The sequence below is a fragment of the Euleptes europaea genome, chromosome 2 (genome assembly GCF_029931775.1).
Source record: "Euleptes europaea isolate rEulEur1 chromosome 2, rEulEur1.hap1, whole genome shotgun sequence".
In the NCBI taxonomy this organism is placed as follows: Eukaryota; Metazoa; Chordata; class Lepidosauria; order Squamata; family Sphaerodactylidae; genus Euleptes; species Euleptes europaea.
Window position 1 is genome coordinate 73,060,356 of NC_079313.1, and position 13,875 is coordinate 73,074,230.

Here is a 13,875-nt window from a genome sequence, read left to right on the forward strand (position 1 = left end):
ATTTTCAGAAATGTGTCACATAGGAATTATGGTAAATCTTCCATTCTGCTGTCTAGTCTTACCTGCAGTTTTCAGAGCATTGTTCCATTGTGCCTTTTAATTTGGAGCAGTTTCTCCTCTTTTTTGCTGGAAGATGGAGAAAGACCCGCCCATAGATTTCCTGTGGATATAATTATGGACCTTATGTGAGAGATAGAGTGGCCTGATTGGTCCTGCACTTTGGAAAGGAGCACAACTCTGTTATCTGCTGCCCTTCCCTATTCGTAGAGGAGAGATACATAATCCAAGGCACGAAAGAAGCACAAGGTCAGGCTGTGAGGGAACATGCTGGAGAATGGAGTAGACTGGAGTTGACTAGTCATGCTGGTGCTGATGGGAGGCAACAAATTCCCCCATTCCCACATCCACATCACAGATGAGAATGGTCTGTTCTTCAGGTCTGACGCACTCCTCCCTTGCGTACATTCTCTCACCAAATATTTAGATGTCAATTTTGCTAGCATTCTAAATAAAGATGGAGGGCTAGATCATGGCTGAATGGCAGTTGTGAGATAAGAATTGTTTGCTCTTGACAGTGTTTTCTTCACAGTGATGTTGGTTGCCTTTGAGCATCATTCACTTGAGAGAAGTTTAAAGATACCAAATAGTAAATGTTCAGACTGTACAGTGAGTGCTGCTAAAAGCTAGACGTCTGAATTGTTTTGGGTACAGAAACAGCCAGGCAGTGATTTTTCCAGGAACATAGTTTTATTTGTCCTTGGAATATAACAGTTCCTGTTCTCTGTATAGGCTATTTTGTCTATGAACTTGTATGCACAAATCCATATGTGGAATTTCAGCTTTGTTTCAAGCAACCTTTTGTATAAAATATCAAGGGTGTGTCAAGGATTATGCAGTGCTCACGCGACAGAGGGTGATTGGGGATATATATGCTATATATAGATTAGCATTATGAAAAGGGCTCTTGTATTGGTACACTGACCTCTTAAAAATCTGATTTTGAAACGTCTCTATGCCTTAGATGAGCTGAGTACCAGAATCCGGGCCCAGTCTATCTTGACTACTTGACAGTTCCCAAATACCTGTGAGCCTTTATGTTGGCTCGCCTAAATTCAGTCCCAACGGCAGAACTTTTTGGCCGCTTTGGAAGGATTCCATTTGCAGATAGACTTTGTAGCTGTGACACAGGGAGCCTTGACACTTTGCTCCATTGTCTGTTGGATTATCCTCCATTTCATATGTATAGAACTATGTTTGTCTCTCCCTTTCCAAAGGATCTGGTAAGCTTTCCAGCCTATTGTAAGCTACAGAGACTTTTGGCTGGAAGTGATCATAATATCACCCTGGCAGTTGCCAAGTGTTTTTCCCATGTAATCAAATCTAATAGTTAGAAAGATCTGAGAAACCAGATGCCCTAGTTGTCATAGGCATTTTTATAGTTATTATTGTTACTCTTCTGTAATTCTGTTGTTGGAACTGTTTGTGCTCAAGACTATTGTCATAATAGCAGAGAATAAAGAAAGAGTTACTGAGGTAGACTTGAATAAGTTTCTAGATCATCATTTTAATATTCTTTATTTGAAAGGCCTATGGCCATATCTTAGAGAGCCAGGGTGGTGTAGTGGTTAAGAGTTGCTAGTATCTGGGAGACCTGGGTTTGAATCCCTGCTCTTGCCATGGAAGCTAGTTAAATGACCTTGGACCGGTCACACTCAGCCTAACCTACGTGGCAGAGTTGTTGTGGGAATGAAATGGAGGCGAGGAGAATGATGTAAGCCACTTTGTGTCCCCATTGGGGAGAAAGGCTAGGTTAATTTTGTGTGCATGCATGTGTGTCCCAACTATTAGTGAAGATTCATGTGGAGTTCTGCAAACTCTGTTCTAATAGGGGAAAGAATGGATTCTTCAGATATAGTTACAGTAACTGTCAGATGCATGCTATAAGGACTGTTTATAATGGCTGCCATTTTAATCAATTAGTTGTATAAAAAGATGGCCAGGTAAATTAGTTGTCTTCCTTCAGAAATTTCATTCATCCACTTGCGAGATGTTCAACTTCTTGAAATTGTGAAGCTATGAGTGCAGGGGGGAAAGGAAATTTCGAGGAGAATTGAAATATGTGCAGTCCTTACTTTACCATCAAACCTAAACTACTTTTACTGGTTTAACAACATAAACATCATTTATTTCATACCTAGCATATAAAATGTGTACTGTTTGGCATCTCCATGGAATTTAAAAGTATAAACACTTTTGTTTTCCATAAGAAAAATTGCAAGTATACTCAATACTTGAGAAAGAATTGTAAACTGTTGCTCCCTATGCTGCCATAGCACAAGTCTCTTAATCTTTGCCATTTGAGAGGTACATCATAATGAAACTTGAAGATAGAAAACAAATTCTGTAGGAAACAAAAGGCAGTGTATTATTTGGACAGGAAGCACTCTCATACAGGCACAATAGGTAAGACTAACAGCACATTTGGATATTGTTAATTTTATAACATCGTTTCAGAGGGTAGCCATATTGGTCTGCAGTAGAATAGCTAGAATTGAGTCTACTAGCACCTTGGAGACCAACAAGATTTTTTGAGTATGAGCTTTTGAGAATCAAAACTCTCCTTGTCAGGTACCATGAAACTCATTATAGCATATTAGGCGCTGCTAAAATTATTTACACTTAAAAATATTCTTGAAAATGTTGTATATGTCTACAGTATACATAGGAATCATCATTATTCACCAAGGTTTCCCAGTTTTCCATTGGAAAAACTGGAGAAGTCCTCAGATGTATTCATGCTATATGTTTTGAGTGTGAAAAACCTTGCCTTAAGAAGCATTTCACTCATTCAAAAAGAGAAAATATTTCATGAGGGTTTTTCCCCCAGTACTGTCCCAAATTTCCCAATGTTTGTTTTATTAAAATTGAAAAATTAAACATCTTCATAAAAAACATGTGTGGAGGGTTCCAAACTGTTCTGGGTCTTCATATCTCTCATGTGCTATTATGTTTTCCATTTATAAAACAATTTAATACACCAAGCACAACTTAGATATATATTTTTGCCATTAAGGGCACTTTCACAGATGCCAAATAATGCACTTTCAATCCACTTTAAATGCACTTTGCAGCTGGATTTTACTGTGTGAAATGGCAAAATCCACTTGCAAACGACTGTTAAAGTGCATTGAAAGTGGATTGAAAGTGCATTATGCGGCATGTCTCTGTTGACTTATGGCAACCCCAGCTCTCTGGCTGGTTCTCTCTAAAGTAAAGTTTTACTTTAAAATTTTAATTCTTCCTCCTATTGCAGTTTGCACATGGGAATTGATAGCAGAATCTGAAACTGTTTCATTTATTGTTATTTGATATGCTTAAATGTTCTTTTTTGAACTGTCTAGGTCCCGCGATGGAACTTGAAAAAGTTAACTCAGAATCCATTGATCCTGAGCCTGAAGTACAGAAAACATTCAGTGAAGAAGCAAACACTTCAACATACTATCCTGCGGCTGTTCCAGTAATGGACAAATATATCCTTGAGAATGGAAAGGTATTTTTGGAAGTTACTTCATTAATATTTTTCAAGTGGTTGCCATGCCATTCTCATCATGATAAGTGACTTTGATAAGTTCTTGATAGCATTTTACTGAATTGGTGTTACTTTGGGACTTTTCCAATATGACTATGTTTGTTCACTGGGGTGCACCAACAGGTCATACCTATGATGAAAATAATAGCTTTAGAAGAACGTGAATGTCCTCCCATTAGGGAATTCTGGAAGTAGTTTGGAAAACCTGTTTCTGACTTGCAGGTAGCCATAGGTTTAAGACCTTGAGTTGGATCCGGACTAAATTTCCCCATGGCAGCATGGAATTTTCCTTCCCCCCTCCTCCCACTGCAACCTACTGATCTCTACAAAATGGTTCTCCTGGAGAATAGGGGCCCTAAGGAATGTCGTGGCGGATCTGCAATAGAAAGGTCGAATCAGAGGAAATTACCAGTTTAGTCTGGATCCAACTCCTTATATTTCTGTTTTAATCATCTGAGCACCTTTATTCTGGTATCATCAACTTTCTGATTTAGTTGTCTGGCTCAGCCTGCTTTCATGTCCAAATAGATAATTCAGTGATTGAAACTGATCATTTTAAACCTTGAAATATTATAGAATTATATTTGGAGGATAATGGGGATAATGGTTGTTGCGTCAGCCTGTGAGTTGCAGAACTAATCACTTAATTAACGATCAGACTGAGTTCTGGGTGCTCTATCCTAATTGTGAACTGACTGCTATTTGTTTTCAGGTTCATCTTGGCAGTGGCATCTGGGTAGATGGGGAGAAATGGCACCAGCTGCAAGTAACGCAAGGAGATTCAAAGTATACAAAAAACTTAGCGGTTATGATCTGGGGAACAGATGTTCTCAAGAATAGAAGCGTCACAGGAGTTGCAACAAAAAAAAAGAAAGATGCTATTCCTAAACCACCTCTGTCACCTCACAAATTAAGCATTGTCAGAGGTAGGTTATTTGGAGAATGTAATGTTCTTTTGTGGAGATGAAATGGAAGAATGTTTCTTCTTCCTTCTCTTCCCAGGGCTGCTGAAAGCCACCATGAAACCCCAGCCAAAGATCCCCTCCCCCCTTTCAGAAGGACATACACTCAGGATGCTTGATTTACCCTAGGATGACCAAAAGCCCTGGAATTTTCTGTTATCTTAGTCCTGCTTCTTCCGCAGTCCAGTCTCTTCCTACAAAAAATGTCCACTTATCAACTTAATCAAAACATCCACTGAGATTTTGTTATGAGTGTCCTCTTGCAAAAACCAAGGTGTCCTAATACCATTACAACTTCTGCATACATACAAAAGTCTTCTCCTTCTCTAATCTCCAAATTTTCATTTAAATCATTTTAAGAGGAAAAGTAAACAACCAAAGTAGAAAGGAATTACTATACACAACCTGGCATTTGAACAAAAGTCCCTTTCGATTTCAATAGGATTTGAGTGCACCTGATTGCGTATGATGGTATAGGTTAAGATGTACCCTTAAATACATTATGTTGTGTGCTGGGGCATGAAGCACTCACATATGTTTTGTTTTGGTTTTTTAGTAACGTGTTATCTGAATCTAGTTCTACCTATATGATTCATATGGACGTGTACATCAGTGTTTAATGTGGAGTAAACGAAGACAAAATAAGTTAAATCAACTGTTTTTTAAAATATTTTATTTTTATAGATATAAATAGAACAGAAAAAAAGATTAAAAACCATATCCAGAGAACATTTACAATTATATCAAAAGACAAAAGAAAAAAATATACATATAATAAACAGTGCTATAATAAATAATAAGTTATAATAGCAGTTATGAACAGTTAATCACTATTTAATGCTCACTATTATATTACTATTATAATAATCTTATTACCAGAATCATACCCTATACAATATTTGATAAACCTGATAATGATGTTAAGCAAGATAAATTGTAATGAAAAATCGAATAGATGTACTAGTAGTGCTAATCCTTCCCTCTTTTTCTCATCTTGTAAAACTTTGATTTTGATTCTTGGCTTTTTGCCATTCCATATGAACTTATTTGTTTGTTTCTGCCATTTCCCCCTGTATATAGTTTTTCCTATATAGAGATTGGAAACATCTGAAATAAAATTAAATTTTGGCAATACATTCACTTTTATTGTAGAAATTCTTCCTAGCCATGAAATTTTTAATTCAGACCATCTCTGCAGGTCCTTTTGTATTTTCACCCAGGTTGATTTGTAGTTGTCTTGGAATAGTGTTTTGTTTTGTCCAGTCAGGTTTATTCCCAAATATTTAACTGGATTTGATGTTACTGTAAATCCTGCAGTCCTTCTGAAATCTTCCTACTTCGTTAAAAATTTTAAACTTATTTTCGTCTTTTTTCTATTGATTTTATAATTTGAAAAAGATCCAAATTTTTCAATTTGTTCTATTGTGTATTGCATTGACAAGTGGGGGTTGAGATTGTCAGCACCAAATCATCAGCATAACTTTTCATTTTGAACTCTTCTCCATCCACTTTCAATCCTAATTCTGCGGTCATGTCTGATCTTAGTAGCCAGCACTTCTAGCTCAATAATAAATAAAAATGGTGATAATGTCCATCCTTGATGTGTTCCTTTTTCAATTTGATATCTGTCAGTTAACACTCTGTTTATTAAAATCTTTGCATGCTGTTTAGTATAAATACTCTGTATCCAGTTCATGCCACAATGTAAACTTCCAAGTGTTTTCAATAAGTTAAATAAGTTTATGCACATTCATATCCATGCACAGTCAGATAGTCTGTTGTCCAGTCTATACATTACCAGCAGCATCATGGCAGTTGGAGATGGTCTGGACTGCTTCTAATGTTGGGCATCATCCATCATCATTGGTCTTTAGGGCAGAATGACATTGACATGGAAACTAGGTATATTGCTGTACTCATCAACATAAATTGCTTCCTTTAGATCAGGGGTGGGGAACCTTTTTCCTGCCAAGGGCCATTTGTACATTTATAACATCATTTGGGGGCCATAACCAGGTGTAGATCTCCCGGCGGGGAGGAGGCTAGGGTTGCCAGGTCTCCAGCCACCACCTGGAGGTTGGCAACCCCAGGGGAGGCAACACAGAGAAGACCTGGAGGAGGCCCTGCTCCCCCCGTCCTCCCCCCCCTCCCAGGCGGGAGGGCAGCCAGCTGTGGGCCCGAGCAAATGAGGCTCCAGGGGGGCGCAGCCCACAGTCGATCCACAGGGAAGGAAGGAAAACAGAGAAAGGAAAAGGGAGGGAGAAAGAGAGAGAAAGGGAGAAAGAAATGGAGAGAGGGGGAGAAAGAAAGAAAAGTACGGAGGGAGACAGACAAAGGGACAGAAAAAGAGGGAGAGAAAGGAGAGTGACAGAAAAAGAAAAGCCATCCCCCCACACACACCCACGCACGTCGGCCCCACGCGACCAAGCCCCAGCCTCCACGCCTCCCCCACACACACACCCGGCCCCGGAGCTCCCAAGGGCCACGGAAAATGTCCTCGGGCGCATATGGCCCCCAGGCCTGAGGTTCCCCATACCTGCTTTGGATATTGAGAGCTGTATGGAAGCAGCCAGCAGTTGCTGCTAATGTATTAATTGGCTAACAGTCAGGAAAGGGGGAAAAACTGTGTTTTGAGACTGTTTTGAGTTACTGGAAAGAATGATGGCTAAGCAAATACTTTGAGATAAAACAGGCTATCTTTTTCCTCTCCCAAGTATTTGTTGGTTGTGGGTAACGTCAGTTTCAGTTACTCTGGATCATAACCTAAAAATGAGTCACACTAGTAGGGTTCTTATTTATTTCTTGTCTGTGGGTAGCAGAATGGAGCTATGAGACTTTAGTGTAGCTGATATTGCCAGCTGAGCAACCAGTGAACTCTTCTTCCCTTTCTACGGAATAAAAGCAGAAAGTAAGTAGAGACAGTATTGTGGCTGAGCATTTCTCGTGTTGTAACTTGGGTGCTGAAACCGTACTTTAAAATAGTCCTAAGGCTGTGATCCCGTTGAACCCAACTGGACTTTCATTCTCATAGCTTCATATTATAGAATATTTGTAGGCAGCGTTATGTACCTGATCCATATGCACATCAATATTTATTAGGTATTGCAGCCTGAATGCAATACTAAAGGTTGTTTCATTTGGTAGTCATACTAGAAATAAAATGGTAAATCCAGTGTGTGTGCTTGCTTTTCCTTTACATAAGAACATAGAAAGAGCCCTGCTAGATCAGATGAATGGCCCATCTAGTGCCTATTCCCCTCAATAGCCAGCCAGATACCACTGAAGGCCCACATGCAGGGGACCAGAGGCCAAACTGGCATTCAGGTGCTGCGTTTGGGCTTTACAGTAGGCCACTTACCTGCTCTTTTTAAGGCCTCAGTTGTGGAAAGGCAAAGGGAGAAGGTTTGAGATTCACCACTGTTTTCTTTTCCCCGTTAGGCTCCTCCATTGCCTCAAGCCCCGATCAGTCTGTCTTCATCCACCTCTCCTTGACATTGAAAGGCCAGCCTAAAGGGCTTCTGGCTCTCAAAAGAGGGTGGGTCTTCCCCCAAGAGCTGGAGTGCTGGTAGCTCCAGCCTCATACTTTTTATCCCTTCCTTCCATGTTTTAACTCCATAATTGCCCTCCTGATCTCTGTCACTCTGCTAGGCCATGTTTGTATTGTTGGCCCTCTTCTGAGTAGCCAGTAGGACTCCCACCCCATCTAGAAAACTGCCACCTAGCAGGAGGACTGGCTGGCTGCCCAGTAGCTGACCTCTGCCCCTAGTGGGAGTCAGGGGGACCCCAACTCCCTATAGAGGTATGTTACCTCTACACATGGAAGTTTTATTTAAGCCATCCTAATAGTTATTGATAGATCTGTCCTTCATGAATTTGATCTTAAGCACAGATTTCGACTTTTTCAACACTTCAGCACACTGAGTCAGCATTTTCATTGAACTATTTACTATGGCTTACTCATTCACTGCAAGTTCAAACTTTAGGATGTATTGTGCATGGCCCTATTCTTACTTACCTTGGACCCCTTTGTCCCCATTCTCCTAATTTGGAGAGATCCATTTGGACCCTGCTTTGATTTTTCACTATCCTGAATAATTTGCTGTAATCTGCAAATTTACAGCGCAATCCACAGCCGCGGGAGCAAGGGTTCCATGACTTTGGGTTCCTCAGCAGGAGGTGCAAGAGGGTCTGAAGCAGACGTCTCCCCTGTCCTGACCTCCCGTGGCTGCTCCTAAGCTTCCATCCAACAAGGTGAAGTCCGTGTTCAGCACTGCCTGATCCTATGGATTAAGCCTCACCAACCCAGAGATGCCCAGTGCTCATGACCTGTTGGTCCGCGAGCATAAAGGACAGAAATAAAGGGAAAAGAGGTGCCGAGTGACTGCAGGACCACAACCCCTGCCATCACGGTGTTCTCCGCTGGGACAATTGTCCACAGGTGCTCGATGACCTCAGCATCAAACATCAGGGAGAACAGTGGTCAGCACCGCCCCCTCAGACAGACCCCCAATAAATGAGGCCTACCTCCCTGCACCCCTGCATCTAGCAGTGTGACACCGACAGCCACCTCCTTGTTGGCCACTTCCATGGGCTCCAGCACATGCCAGAGGGGTGAATAGCTCTCTGCGCCTTCTGCGCAATGGGAGCAGCCTGGCTGGGGAGAATGTGGCTCTGTGTTGAGAGGACCAATCTCTGCTAGATGGAAAGGCAGGTGGGTGGTTGTCCCCTGCTGCACTGCACCCCTGTGCTGGCATAAGTACCTCTTGCGCCAGTTTAATTGCCAGTTATACCAGCGCAGGGGTCACACCACCTCCACAGCCCTTCCCCCACCCCTGGTGGATTGCGCTGTTAGTCTTCCAATTTCAGATAATCTAGAAACAAATAGCACCGGTTCTAGGGGACCCAGTTTTTACCTTCCTTTTTTCTGAGAACTATGTCTTCTCTGTTACCTACTGTCTCCTGTTGTTTAAGCATTTTTTATCCACGTATACAATCTGTACCCACTCATGTTCAACCACATGCTTGATAACATTCTCAAAGAACTTTAAAAGGTTATTGAGATACGACTTTGCTTTGCGGAAGTCATGCTGTACTTTCATGGATCCCTTTTTAAAAATCAGCAGTAGGCTTCCTATTTTCCAATTTTACTGGCAAGTAGTGGCATAATATTTAAATGATTAATACTTTCACATTTGTGTTCCCCATCTAGACATGTGATTTGTTCATTTTTAAGTTGTCAGATAGATTTGGAACTTAATCTCTTGTCATTTCTATTTGACTTGGTTCTTCAGACAACTATGGGCAAACAGTGATTCCAGTATGGGTAAACCATCCCACATCTTTAACAGTGAAGATTAATGCAAAAATGTGTTTAACTTACCTGTGGTATCCCTGTCTTCCTTTAGCAGTCCTATCACTTTGTCATAGCCCAACCACCTTCCTGGCTCCCTTCTTATTCCTGAGATGTTCAGAAAATAGTGTTTGTCTCACAGTGCAGACCTCTGTAAAGTTCCTCCATTATCAGCCCATTGAAATCAATGAGCTCAGACTAGAACATATGAAAATACATAGGATAGCACTTTTAACTGTTCTTAGCAAATATATTCCTCACAATCTTGTTTTAGAAGAAAAGTTTCTGGCAGGGTATGAGTTTTCGTGAACCATAGCTCACTTCTTCAGATACAGCTAGAATGTGATTCCATCTATCCTCAAGTAGAGATAGCATATATAGCATTCATATATAGCTGTATCTGAAGAAGTGAGCTGTGGCTCACGAAAGCTCATACCCTGCCAGAAATTTTGTTAGTCTTTAAGGTACTACTGGACTCTTGCTCTTTTCTACTGCTATTGACAGACTAACACGGCTACCCTTCGTGATCTAATCTTATTTCCCTCATCTTTCCAACAATTTATGTGTTGCCAAAACCTGTGTTCCTCATTCTCTTCATTTGGGCAAGACTTCTACTCTTTGAAGGCAGCCCACCTTCCTTTTATGACATCATTGACTTGGTTGTTGTCATTGCCCATGCACTTAGGGCATGTACTTGAGTATAGTTGAAATTACCCATTGTGTGTGTGTAAAGTTCCGTCAAGTCGCAGCTGATTTATGGTGACCCCAGCAAGGGGCTTTCAAGGCAAGGGAGAAGCAGAGGTGGTTTGCCGTCGCCTTCCTCTGCAGGGTCTTCCTTGGTGGACTCTCTTCCAAGAACTGACCCTGCTTGGCTTCTGAGATCTGATGAGATCAGGGTGTACCATGCTGCTTTCTCTACCTAACCACCCATTATGACAACATGTTCTGTTTTGGTCATCCCATTTCTTTCTCAATCTTACGATCACCTTCTGCATTCTGGACAGTTGGGTTTTTGGTTGGATCCAGCAATGCACAAACAGAAACGTAAATGGACTTAGCGCAGTTCTGCTTGTTCAAGATCTTGTGCAGCACCTAGTGCTTTCATCCCTATATGTTATAGGGCCAAGAAATTGGTTGCACCGGAGTTGTACTTGTGGAAACACAAGTGAGAATACAATGAGCAGCTACCGTAGTCTTTGTGTGTGTGTGTGTTTCTGTATGCACAAGAGCTCTTAATTGCAGAAATGCAAATGAGAATACAATAAGCAGCTACCAAAGTCTTTGTCTTGTGTTTCTGCTTGCACAAGAGCTCTAGCTCAAGCGGAAATTTTGCACTGGAACCAACCCATTGTATGCATTCAGCATTACATGATCTCTCAATCTTGGCATTTACATGATAGTGATGTGAAGGAATTTATAGTATTTTTTTATTTATTCAGTTCAGTGCCTTCTTTTACTTAGCAACCATACATCCTTTCTGTAATGTTTATATCCAGGGATAGCTGTATCCTAGCTGTTTTTTCTAGTTTCACCTAGTTTCATCATCTGGTGAAATTGAGAAAATTACTAAGATATACGCACAGACACACACACACACACAGACACACACACACACACACATATATATAGTGAGCATCAAGCCCTCTGGCTATCTCATTTTAAATCAGAGGTTTGCAAGATTTGAATATAAACATCTGTACCTTGTTTCCCTATCCAAACATCCTTTTCCATACGCATTATCTTGGAAGACTTTAAGAGGGGAGTAGACATGTTCATGGGGGATAGAGCTATCCTTAGCTACTAGACAAAATGGATACTAGTCATGATGCATACCTATTCTCTCCAGAATCAGAGGAGCATGCCTATTATCTTAGGTGCTGTGGAACACAGGCAGGACAATGTGGAACACAGGCAGGACAATGCTGCTGCAGTCATCTTGTTTGTGGGCTTCCTAGAGGCACCTGGTTGGCCATGGTGTGAACAGACTGCTGGACGTGATGGGCCTTGGTCTGATCCAGCATGGCTTTTCTTATGTTCTTATCCTTTATAACCCTTTAGTTTCCTTAAACTGCTGTCATTTTCTCCTATTTCCTCATTGTCAGGTGCCCTGTTCCCATTTAGAATATTCACACCTTAGCTATGGGTTTTCAAGTGCTCCTCAACTCGTTACCTGGTTGTTTCACAGCTGCTCTGCAACCTTTTTGATAACAAGCGCCATCAGTCTGGTTCTGCCTTGATTCATGTGGAGCCGCTCTCTCTTGCATAGGCTTGGCTTATTCCAAAACGTTCCCTAGTGCTTTACAAATCTAAACCCTGCCCCCCAACACTACAGTCTCACCCACATGTTGATATCCCTAATCTCCTATCTAGCTTTTTCTGCACATGGAATTGTAGCATTTTTGAAAATTCTGTCTTGGTCCTAGATTTTAACTTCATGCCTAACAATTTACATTTCTCTTCCAAGATCACATGGCTGCATTTTCCCAAAGTAATCAGTGCCACATTGAACCACTATCACTGACTGTTCCCCCATACAATCAGGCTGTCTAGGCATCAAATGATGTATACACTCTTTGCACCATCCAGGCAATACACAGTATTTTTAAAACATCCGTTACAATTCAGTCTCTCTACATTCCTAATTTATTGAATCACGCACTACCTAGAGCTCCCCTTCCCCCGTAAGCAGTTTATCCTCTGTGGGAAACTATCAGTTCATCATCTGAGGAATGGGTCCCTTCTAAGGGATTGCTTTTCTTCTCTTCAGTCTGACTTCCTCCTACCACAGGTCCTTTCTCATATGAACATATGAACATATGAAGCTGCCTTATTCTGAATCAGACCCTTGGTCCATCAAAGTCAGTATTGTCTTCTCAGACCGGCAGCAGCTCTCCAGGGTCTCAGGCAGAGGTCTTTCACATCACCTACTCGCCTAGTCCTTTTAACTGGAGATGCTAGGGATTGAACCTGGGACCTTCTGCATGCCAAGCAGATGCTCTATCACTGAGCCACGGCCCCTCCCCAAGCAAGACATCTATAACAGGCTCCTAAAAGTCTCATCCACATACTTCTGTTTCTCTTTCAGCTTCTCCTGGTCACTTTATCCTCCTTTAATCCCTGTTTCAGCCAGGATTCAGCCAGGATCGAACGCATGCGTTTCACCTAATGTGTGTTTGATCCTGGCTAAAACAGGGATTAAACAAGGATAAAGTGACCATGCATTTTCGCAAGGCAACTGACCCTCTCACTGAAAGTCAGGGACAAAATCTGCCCAAAGGTGACAGTCTATACCAGGTGTCGGCAAACTCATTAGTCAAAAGAGCCAAATATCAACAGTACAACGATTGAGATTTCTTTTGAGAGCCAAATTTCTTAAACTTAAACTATATAGGTAGGTACACTGTTTATTAACTTAATAAACTTTAATTAAAGTTTTAAGTCTTAATTAAACGGTACACTGAATAAAACTTGATATCATACTTAATAATGATCTTATTTATTGATAAAAATTAAGTTGTAAGTCCCTGCCATTTTCCCCTCCCCGTCCGGAGTCCTCGTCTGGAGGCCTGGTCTACCACCATAAAAGCCTATTGGTAGACCTGGCCTCCGGCTGAGTCCCATTGGGAGGCCAGGTCTACCCATTGGCTTTCTTGGCAGTGACCTGGCCTCCGGAGGCCCATAGAAGCCAATTGGTAGACCTGGCCTCTGAAGGGGGACTTTCCCCTCCTCGGAGTCCAGGTCTACTGCTAAGAAAACCAGTGGGTAGACATGGCCTCTGAGGAGGGAAAAAACTAAGTAAGGTATCCATAAAATTAAATCATGACAATGACTGACGAACACTTAATGTGAACAATGTGAGCAAACGTCTAGATTACCAGACGCAGTAAACACATGAGAACATAAGAAGGGCCATGCTGGATCAGACCAAGGCCCTTCAAGTCCAGCAGTCTGTTCCCACAGTGGCCAACCAGGTG

At 41.4% G+C, this 13,875-nt stretch overlaps 1 protein-coding gene across 6 annotated transcripts in view; it reads left to right on the forward strand.

Annotated features, from left to right (window-relative positions):
* Positions 1-13,875, forward strand: part of BEND5 (BEN domain containing 5) — a 1,050,378-nt gene that overhangs the window by 619,097 nt on the left and 417,406 nt on the right. For 5 of the 6 annotated variants that reach the window (XM_056844382.1, XM_056844384.1, XM_056844386.1 and 2 more), the window contains 2 exons: positions 3,402-3,550; positions 4,302-4,515. The exons of the other annotated variant lie outside the window; for it this stretch is intronic. In XM_056844382.1, the coding sequence (XP_056700360.1) occupies positions 3,402-3,550; positions 4,302-4,515 (363 nt within the window). The remainder of the gene's footprint in view (positions 1-3,401; positions 3,551-4,301; positions 4,516-13,875) is intronic. 6 annotated transcript variants of the gene reach the window in all.